At 52.2% G+C, this 13,461-nt stretch overlaps 1 protein-coding gene across 2 annotated transcripts in view; it reads right to left on the bottom strand.

Moving 5' to 3' along the window:
* The window catches only part of SMURF1 (SMAD specific E3 ubiquitin protein ligase 1), a 74,247-nt gene extending 62,716 nt beyond the window's left edge, over positions 1-11,531 (bottom strand). For both annotated transcript variants that reach the window (XM_055136247.1, XM_055136246.1), the window contains exon 1: positions 11,197-11,531. In XM_055136247.1, coding sequence (XP_054992222.1) covers positions 11,197-11,251 — 55 coding nt within the window. In that variant the 5' untranslated portion in view covers positions 11,252-11,531. The remainder of the gene's footprint in view (positions 1-11,196) is intronic.
* Between the last annotated feature and the right edge of the window lie 1,930 nt (positions 11,532-13,461).

The following is a 13,461-nucleotide window of genomic DNA, read 5'->3' on the forward strand; positions in this document are numbered from 1 at the left end:
GGGTCAGAGGCAGTCAGGGGGCTAAGGTTCTTGCCAAGCATATACCTGACCCTGACTTGATCCCCAGAACCACATGTGGTCCCCTAAACCCACCAGGTGATCCCTGCATACCACCAGGTGTGGCCCAAAAGCAAGAAGTACCTCCAGACATTACCAAGTGCCCCAGTGGAGAAGCCCAACCTGAGAGCAGGGAGTGGCAGGGCCAGTGGGGAACACAGCGTGTCCCATGCTGTTTGCTGACATGCTACTCCAATAACTCGGATCGGGATGAGGGGGTGACATCGTCCAGGACACGGGGGAGAGAGCCAGACACACACCAGCCCTGGAGGGGGAGAGTGAAGGGGACGGAAACCATCAAGGATCTGGTCAGGACAGCCACCTAGGGCTCTGGCGTCACCAGCACAGGGCAGACTGAGGGGAAAGCATCTTGGGGAAGCACGGCAGGTGACAAGAATCCCGAACTCTAGAGACCAGTATGACAGTAATGGCTGGGAATGGTCACGCTGGACAAGATCTGAGGGTTAAAAGTAGGTAAGGGATATTCTTAATAACCTTTCAGTATCAATACTGCTAGCCACAATGCCCCAAAGGAGAGAAGGAAAGAGGGAGAGAGGGAGGGGGGAGGGGGGAGGAAGGGAAGGGGGCAGGGAAGGAGGGAAGAAAAGCGCCTGTGTCTAAGGCAAGTAGGGGTGGGGGTGGGGGTGATGGGAGGGAACCTGGGGACACTGGTGGAGGGGCGGGTGTTGGAATACCGTATGACTGAAATCCAATCCTGAACAGCTTTGTAAGTGTCTATCTCACAGTGATTAAAAAGTTTAAGAAAAAAAGAATCCTGAACTCTCCAAAGCCAACCGGCACGCTTTCCTGGCTGAGAGGGAGTCAGTCGTGGGAGCTGGGCTGAGCTGGGCCACAGAGGTTCTACTTCCCATTCTCCACACTTCTAAATCGCAGGTGACTCGATTTCCTGATGCCCATGCACCACTGGCAGCCCTATGTCAGCAGAAGAGAGGCCACCGGGACCTGGAGAAGGGGCCCGGCCACAGTGAGCAGAGGGCTCCCTGGAGCACTGCCAGGGGTGATCCCCGAGTGCAGAGCCAGGAGTGGCCTCTAAGCTCCACCAAGTGTGGCCTAAAATCCCAAAAGGAAAACAAAAACAGCAGGTAGGGCGTTTGCCTTGCATACAACCAACCTGGGTTCTGTCCCCGGCACCCCGGTGGTGGCCCCCCACACTGCACCACCAGGAGTAATTCCTTAGTGCAGAGCCAGGAGTAACCCCTGATCATCGCTGGGTGACCAAAAAGCAAAATGGTTGGGCCCGTGAACACGCAAAGACACGGTCTGGGGAACAGAGGGCTGGAGCACCAGGGGGCAGGGACACGGGCTGGGGGTGCCGATCAACTTGGAGCCGGAGCTGAGAGCTCTCCGCACTGGGCTGTGCCTTATCCGAGGGCAGTAGCGGAGTTCCATCCTTGTCCCGGGAAAAAAATGGGGGCTTCTCAAGCACAGGACACGACTGATGCAAAGCGCAGGAATCCACTACGGCTGAAGCAATGTGCTCCTCCGCATGGGAGGGCTACCTGCTTACGGACAAAATCCCTTATAAAATCTATTGTCTAAGTAAAATCTATACTTAGAGAAAACTGTACTATTTCTTACCAGACAAAAGCACACTATGAAAGATAAAACTTGGAGGGGAGGTGTGAAGAGAGAATACCGGCTAAGATACCTGCCTTGCACGTGGGTGAATGGGGCTTGATCCTGAGCACCACATTCTGTCCCCTGAGCATCACAAGGAGGAAACCCTGAGGAGAGGCAGGTGTAGCACAAAATTAAGACGGAAAAAAAATCTTTTTTGAGGTTGGCTTAAAATCTTGGCTTAAGGGAGAAAAATGTCTCTGAGAAGCCTTCGGAAACCATGAAACAGTACACCAATTCCAAGGCATTACTCCCACAGACATGTATTAACAGGCACTGAGCAACTCTCAAATCTGTAATGTATAGGTAAGATACATACAGATGTAATTCCATAAAACTTAGAATATGGGAGGAGGGGTGGGCTGGTTTGGAGGGCCACACTCTGCAGTGCTCACACACGCAGCCAAGCTGGGTTTGACCCCCGGCATCCCACAGGGTCCCTGAGTCAGTCAAGAGTGGTCCCAGGAGTCAGCCCTGAGCACCGCTGGGTGTGGCCCCAAAACAACAAAAACCAACAGACACCTTGGCCTCTCACTCACAGGCTTCCGCACAGTACATTGAGTCCTCTGGCCGAAACCTAAAATTTTTAATCTCAAAGATTTGGGGGCTTGAACAGGGGAGAATTAGTGACACGTAATTACAACTGAATTTCTTCTAAATTAAATCTAAGGAATTACATCTAAGCAATAAGTATCAATATTGCTTTTTAAAACATACCTAAACGAGCAGGCCCTTACCACGCTGAGGCTGGTGTGCACCAGCGGTGGCGCACACGCGGGTATGGTTTAATTAACACGAGCTGCAGCACCTACATCAATGTGTTAAAAAGGTCAAAACAAACACAACACTTGGGATAATTATCAAATGATTATTAGTGGCTAATAACACAAGCCAGCATTCTTCCCCGCCCCCCCCCCCCCCCCCCCCCGCTGTAGACTTTCCAGATCTACCGCATAAGCCAGCACTAGCACGGGGCGCCAAGGTCCCAGGAGTCATTAGGAAAACACTCGCCAACAAGGGCCAGAGAGATACTCCATGGATGGAGCCGCATGTGCTGTGCCTCTGGGAAGCCCCAATGTGGCATACAGAAGGGAGGAGGGAGGAGAGAGAACAGAAGGATGCTGGACTCCTTCGTCCATCACCTCCGTGGGCCCTTACACCGACCTGCCGCTCTGGCTGACTGAGTCCCCCTGAGCCACACTTAAGAGGGCAAAAACCAAAATTAGTTTGGGCTTATTACCATGCTAGAACAAAGAAGTCCCCACCCCGTTCCACTCCTCCCCCAGACAAAATATCATTCTCAGAATAAACATGTTTATTATTTATTCAGACTCACAATCTGTGTGCACAGATTTTATTGTGTAGACCCTGCGATTTTCTAGTGAGGAAATACAGATAAGCACAGGTCTGTGCCCTTAGATGATATTATAACCCTCTTAAATGTTTGACATTTTCAATTTTCAAAACACAATTACTGGCAATTAACATACTAGTAGCTGTGAAACTCTTTAGGGTTTGGGGTTTTGTTATTTATTTATTTATTTATTTATTTATTTTTGCTTAACGCTCTTGGTGACTGAGCACAATGGGGGCCAGGAAAGCTAAACAAAAGGACAAAGACTTGAGTGCCTCACCTACACCCAAGGCAGTTCTCCTCCCAGAAGAAAAGGCAGTGGGCGGAACAGAACCTGCCAGAGAGTCTTTCCCTACAAACAGTGCTACCAATCCTTCCTTTCGCTTTTAATATTTAAATAGTAGTGCTCCGGCTACTCCTATGAATCACGCTTCTCTCCCCCCACTCAATGATATGTCTGGGAGAATGTCCCATTTCAACATGGAACAGAAAGCACCATCTCTTCAGCAGCTAATATCCCTGGGGGCAGACCACAATTTACTTAACTAGCTCTAAGTGCACATTTAGGCTATTTTCAGTCTTTTATTGTTTAGATTAAGACTTTACATGTAAGTATGTAAATATAGCTAGAAGGTCCCCAGGGACCCGACTGTTAAATCCAAGGGCTCATCTATAATATGCTGGCGCCCTAAATACCCACTTCCTCCACGGAGTCACTTCGGCCCTGGACGGCAGTGTCAGCTGGAGAGCTGCAGTCTGTCCACAAGTCCTGCCTCGGGCTGCAACGCTCTGCTTTCTGCCCAGCGCTGACCAAACACGGTTTCTCTCTTCAACTTCATTTGCATCTTTTTCCCTAAGCTTTTTCACGGGTTTGAAATCCACTTTCATTTTTCTGTAAATTATCCATATTATTGCTATTAGGTAACTAGCCTTATACTAAGTGATTGTGAAAGTTCTTTCTACATTAAGGACTTTCATTTTCATTTGAGATTGTGAGTTGTTCTAGCTTGCCTTTGCATACCAATTTTTGGTTTTCAGTGTGGGGACCATACCCGGTGGTGCTCAGGGATCACTCCTGGTGGGACTTGGGGAACAATATGAGCTGCTGGGGATCATATCCTGGTCGGTCTCGTACAAGGCAAGCACGTTACCTGCTGTACAGCCCCGAGTATATCCGTTTTATTCTGCCATAGAAAAATTTCCATCCAGACACTTTTACTAAAGTAGTAATATTAGTATTGTTATTTATCATTAATTTGGGACTGATTCTTTGGAGGGTTTCAAGCTATACAATTATATCATCAGCAAATAATCAACATTTCGCTGTCTTTCCCTGGCTAATGGCACTGTGGCAGTGAACATCCCTGTACTGCTGATTTTTTAACAGGAGAGCTGCCAAGGTTTCACAACTCAAGATGAGCAGGCTTGGGCCTCACACTATTTCTCCAAGAAGTCTTTGAATGCAGAGAATTTAATCATTCACTCCTGACTATTAGTTTTCTACGTTTATCAATAACATCTACAGCTTTTCTTCAGTATCAAAGTACATCCTTCACTTTAGCATTTACAAGATTATTTAGGGACAAAAAAAAAAACAGGAAATCTATGTCTCTATTCACACTGTGCTAGTTGATAAATAATTCATAACTATTCATCACAATATTTAATCCCTGCTTATCAAGTCCTTGCACGATATGGAAAGGTGGGTATCTGGCGTTCCCGAATGGAAACCTGAGCCTGCAGGAAGATGGTTAAATCCGCCCACCCGAGTTCCTCACCATGGCACTTGGTGCGTTAGAAATCAAATGCAGCATTGGGAGACAGCTCAAAGGGTTGCAGTGTCTGGGGCCGGAGCGATAGCACAGTGGATAGCCTTGTGCTCGGCCGACCTGGGTTCAATCCCCAGCATCCCATATGGTCCCCCAAGCACCGGCAGGAGTAATTTCTGAGTGCAGAGCCAGGAGTAACCCCTGAGCATTACTGGATGTGACCCAAAAATTTAAAAAAAAAAAAAAAAAGGGTTGCAGTGTCTGCTCTGCCTGTGGGGGCCCCAGGCTGGATCTCCAGCACCACACCAGGGGCACGACCCAGAAGCCAAAAAAAAAGTAATAATAAGAAAGAAAACGCAGCCCACCTCACTCAGCCCCGAGCCAGGGTTTAAGTCAGGATTTGTGCCACAGCCTGCAGGGGATTCAGCAGACGCCTGACACACACAGAACTCAACCGGCTTCCCAGCGTCCTCCTCCACTCCCCAAAACAACCTCCAAGCAGGGCTCAGGAGCTTAAAACATCTGAAATGCATCAGGAGCGGGCGGGTAATAGTTCCTGCTCAGAGATACTGGATGTTGCCCACATTCCTCCGCCAATTAGAATTCCTTTCAGCTGCAGTGGAGGTGTGCACAGCTGCCAGCAGAGGGGCAATCCCACACACTGATTGGATCGTATTTAAGCCTTGTTTTAAAACAATCAGAGGAGGCTTTCTTTCCCTTTAAGCCAACAATACGAAACAACAACGTTACTTAGTTTAAGTTATCTAAATGGGCTGAACTGCATCTGCAGACACAACAGTCATTCTAACATTGAAAGAGAAGATAGCCACACAGCTCCGGCCTCTGTGAGGCGCTCTGCTCTCCCCATGCAGATGGCCTTAGGGACCTTCTCTGTGAATGCCACGACAAAACGCCAATATAACTGAGACTTTCTCCAAATAAAATTCTATATGAAACAAGTAAATCATTCACTTAAGTTATTTAGTGATAACACACACATATATTTTCACTGTTCACTTTTAAAAAAAAAATCTGGCCTCTAAAAGAATTCTGAGGGGCTGGAGCGATAGCACAGCGGGTAGGGCGTTTGCCTTGCACGCCGCCAACCCAGGTTCAATTCCCAGCATCCCATATGGTCCCCTGAGCACCGCCAGGGGTAATTCCTGAGTGCAGAGCCAGGAGTGACCTCTGTGCATCATCAGGTGTGACCCAAAAAACAAAAAAATAAATAAAAGAATTCTGAAATTATAAAAACTTGACCTAAAGAAGAATTTTAACTTTCTCTACCAGAGAAGCAAGGACCTGGGAAGATACCAAAGTATTTCATCCATTTCAGAGGTTTCCGAACACCCTTTCCCACTGACCGCTCAAAGAAAACGCACACTCAGCTATTTTAATACTTCAAGCCAGTGCCCACAGACTGGTTACAAAACAGCCAGGCTAGTTAACTGCATCACTGAGCTGATGTTGAAATACTATGGGTCAGACTTTCTTGTCTTTTTTGTTGCTGCTGTTTATGAGGAAATACTCAAGTGACCCAGTCCCCAGAAACTCCCCTTTCACCCACTGTTCCACACTGGCATCCAGACATCAACCAACACAGAAATGGAACATGTGCAGATGAAACGAGAAAACTCAAACTTCAGACCCAAATTTTTATGGCTGCTAAATTAGGGGCTTTCCAATCTGACAAACAGACTTGAAGTCGACATTGTAATTTGACAACTACCGTAAAAGACAGTCATAGGGAACTGAACGATTTCAACTCAAGTCAAGCAGGTCCCTGAGATTTGAAGGGGAGAGAGGGCTGGCGACTACAGCAAGTGGGGGCGCCTGCCCTGCTTGTGGCAGACGTGGATTCCATATCCAACACCCCATATGGTCCCCTGAACCCTTCCAAGTGTGGCCAAAAACCAGAAAAATGAAAATAAAAAGAGGGGGAAATGGGGCTGGAGAAGACAGTACAGGAATTAAGGCACCTGCCTGTGCGCAGCCACTTCCAGTTCAACTTATGGCGTCAGGTAGAGCCCTGGAGGCCTCTCGGCGCTGCAGGGGTGCCCCCAGGTAATCCCCAGCATCACAGACCCCGGGGCTACCATGTCCTCGGGCCCTTGAACTGAACCCGACTCAGCAAGGATGTCCTGGGAGGGTCTCAGGACTCCTCAGCTCCCCTTGGGGAGGCCCAAAAATATACATATTGAAAACAGAGAAAAACAAATTGTAAAAGTTTCTAAGAGAAATGTGATCAGATCACAAGTAAGCTCAGTACTGGAACCTGGCTTTGGCCTCCATTTCAGGTTTTGCAATTTTAGTATTTGCTCCAACCCAAGAACTTTACTTGCTCCTTCCTAAACTAGAGGGAGCTTCTGAGGAAAAAGCTACAAAAAACCAGTTTCAGACCAGGCTGGAAAGGCCAGTATCCGACCTAGGGCTCACCCAGCACCGTGACCTGCCAAAATTCCCTGCTGGTCCAAACTGACCAAAGAAACCCTCCGCAGCCGTCCAAGAAGAAAGTGAGCCACCCCCCAGTCACGGCCACGGCCTGCTACTGAGCAATTAACCCTCCGCACAGCGCCTAACTGGGTCTCCCGTACACCAACACCAGCACCCTGCCCTCACCTGGGTTAGTTTCCCTCCCCACAGGCTACCAAGGATCGGCTCTTGGCCCCTCCTCGAAATTAGAATTGCTCTTAGAAAATCACTACTCCTAAAAGGCACAAAACTACAGAGGTCGGAGGGTGCTTCACAGCATAGAAATTTTTTAAAAATCTAGACATTTGGTACCCAACTAATGGGTTAACATTCGAATAAAATTTAATTTGCTTGAAAAACACTGTGGAACTCTTAAAGCTCAAAATTCCATTCTTTTACCCAAAGTGGCCTGAGTACTGTATCTGGGATTCATTTGTGTACCACATAAGAACAAAGTTTTTGCAAACCCTTCTTGAATTACAATTAAAAAAAGTTTCCAAGTTTGATTTTCCCAGTGAACTCTAAAATGTCTCTTTGTTAACAAAGATCACTCAATTTTGCATGTATTATACCCCCCCAAACTACTGAAAACATTTCAAAACTATGTTCCTGCTAAAATACCACAACGATACTCATTAAAATTATGTTCTTTCAGGGGCTGGAGTGATAGTACAATAAGTAGGGTGCTTGCCTTGCATGTGGCCGAGCAAGATTCAATCCCCGGTTCCCCATCCAGTCCCCTAAGTCGCGTGGCCACTGAGTGCAGTCAGGAGTGAGCCCTGAGCACAACCAGGTGTCAGCCAAAAACAAAATAAAAATTCTATTCTTTTCGCAATACAACCTCAAAGCTCTTCCTTCTCTTAGGTGTGGTTTTCAAAGTACTCCAACACACTACCCAATAGTTTTTCAAAACCAAAACAATTACAGGGTAAATGAATAAAAAAAGAAATCATAGACATAATACACAAATGATCTGACACAAAACAAACACAAGTGCTCTGCATTTGAATGTGAAGCTGAGTAGTGGGAGTGAGAGTTAGCAGGACGCGTAAGCCCCTCATGGCAGTTTGGAGCAAGTAGGCAGCCTAACAGATCTACCCTGTGAGAAAGAATCAGAGAACGTTATACAGAAGATGAAATCACACTTAGATCTGAGGAAGCCAAGCCCCAAAGGTCACGATGTTTCCCGAGAAGCCATCGGCGGTGGCCTCACCAGCAGCAGATCTATCTCATCACTTTGCATTCAACATTCCACTCGCCACCCAATACAGCTATGGAGCCCAAAGCCCAAGACGCTTTTTAAAACGCCACTCTCCACGGGCTCCTCGACACGCTCCGTGGCAGTCACTGTAACTGGTCAGAATATACCTCGGGTCTTTTGTTTGTTTGAATCTTTTTCTCAGCAACCGCATGTGGGAATCAACTCTGAAACCTGTCACAAAACTATACAAACTCTAAAACATGGCAGCCCACCATGCTGGAAGATGATGAGATTTCAGATGGCCTCAGCCAGGTTAAGAGGAGGCTGAAACCTATTCTAACACACAGTGCTGTCGAGGCTCTTTCTCACAGAAATTAACACTGACCACAGGGACCCCAGGGTCACAGACTAACATCAGTCATGACCCAAACATTACCTGCGCCTTCCACAACAAATGCCAATGAAAGACTCAAAAAGAATCTCTGCTCTTGATTCCCGAATTTTGAAATAATCTGGGAAGACAACACATGGCCCCTTCTCTCTTCAGGAAAAGATCCATACTCCCAGGCAGGCTGAGGAATATGTGATGTAGCTACACCTGACACAAACTTTGTAATTAAGCCTAGTCCTTCGAAAACACCAATCAAGTTTCCATCAAAACTTCAAAATCAGTTACTTGGGCTTTCAACACGAACACTGAGACCAATCTGAAGTCAATTATAGATTACATTGTGAGTAAGAACCAAATTAAAGTTGTCAGTAATTAAAGTTTTACAAGCATTACAAAGTCAAAAACGTGTCTTTTATGTAATCATAAAAATAACCACGTACATAATGTAGCTACAGAGTGAGAAGGATTTCTGACCAGGCCTGGGATAAAAGATCATGTTTCTCCAGAAGAGAAGATCCCTGGAACATACCTGTTACCAAGACCAGGGTTTCAGTTTAGGCCCAAATTATCATCTGCTCAGATCAAAGAATTTGTCCGATCAAACCCTGATTTGATCTTTATACAACAAAACTAGAGCTTTTTTTTTTGAAACGGCAAAAAGAAAAGTCCATCGTCCAACAGTGCTGCTCTACGTAACTCCTGGTTTGGAAGGAATCAACCGTCCCTGTTCCGCAGACTTTACAGGTTATCCAACTGCCTCCAGTGTCCCTTCTGGGAGGATCTCACCAGACGCTGACTGGGGAGCCCTAACCAAGAAAATCCAGGGGAAACCCCAGTCAGGGGTCTGCCCTGAGCCGATTTCCTTCCCAGAGCTACAAATAATCACTTCTGGAAAGTCCCAAAACTGAACTGCACTTGCCGTTGGGTGGCTGACCTCGGGTCTGAACTGAAACTCTTAAGATGGGAGCATCACTGTAGAGCCACGACAGGACCGTGCGCGCGGGTCCAGGCCTCCAGCTCCCACGGCCGCACCTGCACACCTGCAAACCATCCAGCCAGGGCGCACCCTTGAGGGTGGCACCACGGAGCTACAAGGAGACGCGGGCATTTCTCCGAAGCCTGATGAGTGGATCGGAGCCGTGTTTGTGCAGCCAAGTCCAGCACGCACATCTGTGTGTTCGTCTGCATATGTGTGTGTGTGTGTGCCTGCGTGTGCGCGCGTGGGCATGGTGGCACAGGCGCTGGGCAGGGCTCAGAGATGAGGGGAGCGATTGACAGGGAAGTGCGAGGCACAAATGGCACGCGGGGCGTGAGCAGGGCCAGCGCCGGCCTGCCTGCCGGGGGAAGGAAGTGGCCCAGACCCGCGGGCGGAGGCGGCCAGCGCGGCCACCAGATAGCACCGAGGAATTCGGGCCCAAGGCAAAGGGTGGCGGCCACCAGCCAGAGGACTGGGGGCGGGACTCGCTGAACCGAGGGGGACCCGGGGGGCGGGGCGGGCTGGGGACCGGGAGGCCCGAGGCCGGGGAGGCACGAGGGCGACTCCCGGGGGCGCAGTGGGCGGGTGGCGGGAGATACGGCGACGGCGAGAGGACAGGGAGGCGGTGAAAGGCGAGGGGCGGGGCCCCCGGGGAAATCGGGGGGCAGGGGCGGGGAGGGGCCGGAAAGACCAGGGGAGCAGGTGGAAAGGAAAAAGGCGAGGGGGCGGCTGGGGGCAATTGGGGTGGGGGGAGAAGCGAGGGGGTGGTTGGAAGCAACTGGGGGGGAGGGCAGGTGGAGGAAAGACGCGAGGGGGCGGAGAGGGGAAGGTGGGGCGCCAGGGGTGGGTGGGGAGGCACCTGGGGGAGAGAAGGGAAGCTAGGGGACGGGGTGGCACTGGTGGGGCGAGGGGGAGCCGGGAGGCGTTGGAGGGAAGGAGGGACACACGGGGGCCGGGGGGGGGGGGGGGACGGGGGGAAAGAAGGAACCCACGTTGGCCCTGGGCGGTGCAGGGGTTGGGGGGCAGAAGGGACCCGTGGGGTTCCTGGGGTATGGGGGGCAGGGTCCCGAGGGTGCCCGGGGGTGGGTGAGAAAGACCCGCAGAGGCCCTGGGAGGTGTTGGGGGGAGAAGGGTCCCACGGGGGCCCTGGGGTGTGGGGGGGAGGGACCCGCGGGGCCCGGGCTGTGGGGGAAGGGACCCGCGGGCCCGGGGGTGTAGGTGGGCGGGGTCGGGCCAGGGGGCGGGGCGGGCGCGGGGGGGCCCGGGGGGCGCCGCGGTCCCGGGACAACGGCCGGCTGAGGGGCTGCGCGGGGGCGCGGGCGCGGACCCCGGCCCTACCTGTCAGGCGGATCTTGATGCTGGAGCCATTCCTGCGCGTCCCGGGGTTCGACATCTCCCGCCGCCGCTCGGGCCGCCGCGGATCCAGCGCCGCCGCCCCCCGGCCCGGCCCGGCCCGGCCCCGCCGCCGCCTCAAGGTTACGGCTCCGGGCTGGGCGCCGGGGTCCGAGCCGGGACCCAAACTCCGCGGCCCGGGCGTCCGGGCGGCCGGCGGAGCCCGCGCCGCGACCCTCGCTCGCTCCCGGCCGAGCCCCGCGCGGAGCCACCGCCGCCTCAGCCTCCTCCGAGCCGGACGCCCGCGGCCCCGCCGCTTCCGCCGCCGCCGCCGCCGCCGCCTCCCGGCCCGCGCGCGCCCGCCGCCGCGCCGGCCCGGCCCTGCGCGAGCCCGGCCTGAGCCCCCGCGCCGCCGCGCCGCCGTGCGTGCGCGCCGCCGCGCCGCCGTGCGTGCGCGCCGCCGCGGGCGGGCCGAGCGGCGCCGTCGACGTCCGCGCCTCTGGGCTACGGGCTCTGCGCTGTGGCCCCGAGGGCGGTTGCGCGCCGGGTGCTGGCTCGGGGGTCGCGGGGCCGGGAGACGCGCGTGTCCCCTCCGCGCTCGGGACTCCCGCCCGCTGGTGGCCGGTGCTTGGGGAAGGCGTGCGTCGTGGTTCCCGTGCCAGGGAGGGGCTTCTTGGAGCCCCGGGACCCGAAACCCAAGTTGTCCAAAAGGACAGGAGCGCGTCTGCGGGCGCGGAGCGAGCGGAAGCCCAGCGACACACCCCGTCCTGCCACCTGTTCCTCGGCGGCTCTTGGGCCGGGGCTCCGTCCCGGGACCCCCGAGGCGCCCTGGAGCGCCTGCAGGCCGGGCGGAGTCCTCCGACCCTCGGAGCACCCGATGAAAGCACTGCGGGCGCTTCTCCCCTCCCTGGCAGCTCGGCCTTCCTCTTCCTCTTCCTCCACAGCCCGCCGGGATCCCAGGCTGGGCCGCCTAGTCCTAGAGCTAGAATCCAGCTGTGTCTCTTTGTAGGCAGTTGCCAAGGAAAGTCCCCCTCACCCCCCGTCGGAATAAATAATCCGTTCTGAATCTCGATTTCCCCCACGAAATCTCCGCTTTTCTTTCAGCCAAGTGGGGTCTCTCTCGGCTCTGAATCCCTCCCTGCTCCCCTGAGAGCTAGCCCAGTTTCCGATACCCTGTTGTTGGGGTCTTAGTCTCCTGATTTTCACACTTGTCTAGACTTCCCGGTACCAAGCCATTGCTGGGGTGGGAGAGATTGCACAATGGGTTTGATCCCCTGCACTGCACGGGCATGAAGCACCATGGGGAGTGGCCCAAAAGCACCTATGTTGATAACTTGCCCTGGGATTGCAGAGATAGTACGGGGGGAAATGCATGTGGCTGTCCCAGTCCATCCTAGCGCTACATATAGCCCCTGAGCGCTGCTAGCAGTGATCTTTGAGCACAGAACCAGGAGTGTGCCCTGAGCACAGCCACTGTGACCCAAAACCAACAAAAGAAGATACTTGCCCCCACTTCTAGCCCCTGGGAAGTGTCCTCACTGCTTTGCGCTGAGGCTGTGGACCAGCCCTCACCCTGAACCTGAGAATTGCCTGGAGTTCCTTTCATCCGGCATCCGATTTGTCTGAAGCGCTGCCTTCTAAAGCGATCTGGGACAGACATGAGAAACACCAAACAGTTCCACTGAGGCAGATCAAACCTGGTGCGTCTTTTCAGAGTCTTCTTTGCAGTACCTGAATCAGGAGCACTTTCCACCCTGTTTTTTAGGATGAGTTGGTTGTTCCCAGATGGAGCACTTCCCTAAGTCTGTAGGATTGGGGGTTTGAAACATCTGCCAGGGCAAAACCCTCCCCTTGGATCCAGTTTTCGTGCTTCTGATTATGCTTTTGAGTCCCAAACCTCTGAATCTGGTAAACCATGGACCCTCCCTCCTGAAAAAATGTCATATGTGCGTATATGCCACAGTTTGATAAGGTCAATGAGTTCATGATCAGCCAATTTTGGGGTGTCATCCCTAGATCAAGGACTCTAAGCCTAAAGAAAATAATCCATAATACCCAAAATAATCCATAATAGGGAGAGAGAATAAGAAGGCAATTGTCTGCCATAGATTCAGGGGGAGGATGGAGCGGGGGGACGGGGGGGTGTATAGGAATACTGGGGACATTGGTGGTGGAAAATGTGCACTGGTGGAGGGATGGGTATTCGAACATTGTATGACTGAAACTCAAACATGAAAGTTCTGTAACTGTAGCCATGGTGATTCTATATAT

This window comes from Sorex araneus, chromosome 4 (assembly GCF_027595985.1).
Source record: "Sorex araneus isolate mSorAra2 chromosome 4, mSorAra2.pri, whole genome shotgun sequence".
NCBI classification, from domain to species: domain Eukaryota; kingdom Metazoa; phylum Chordata; class Mammalia; order Eulipotyphla; family Soricidae; genus Sorex; species Sorex araneus.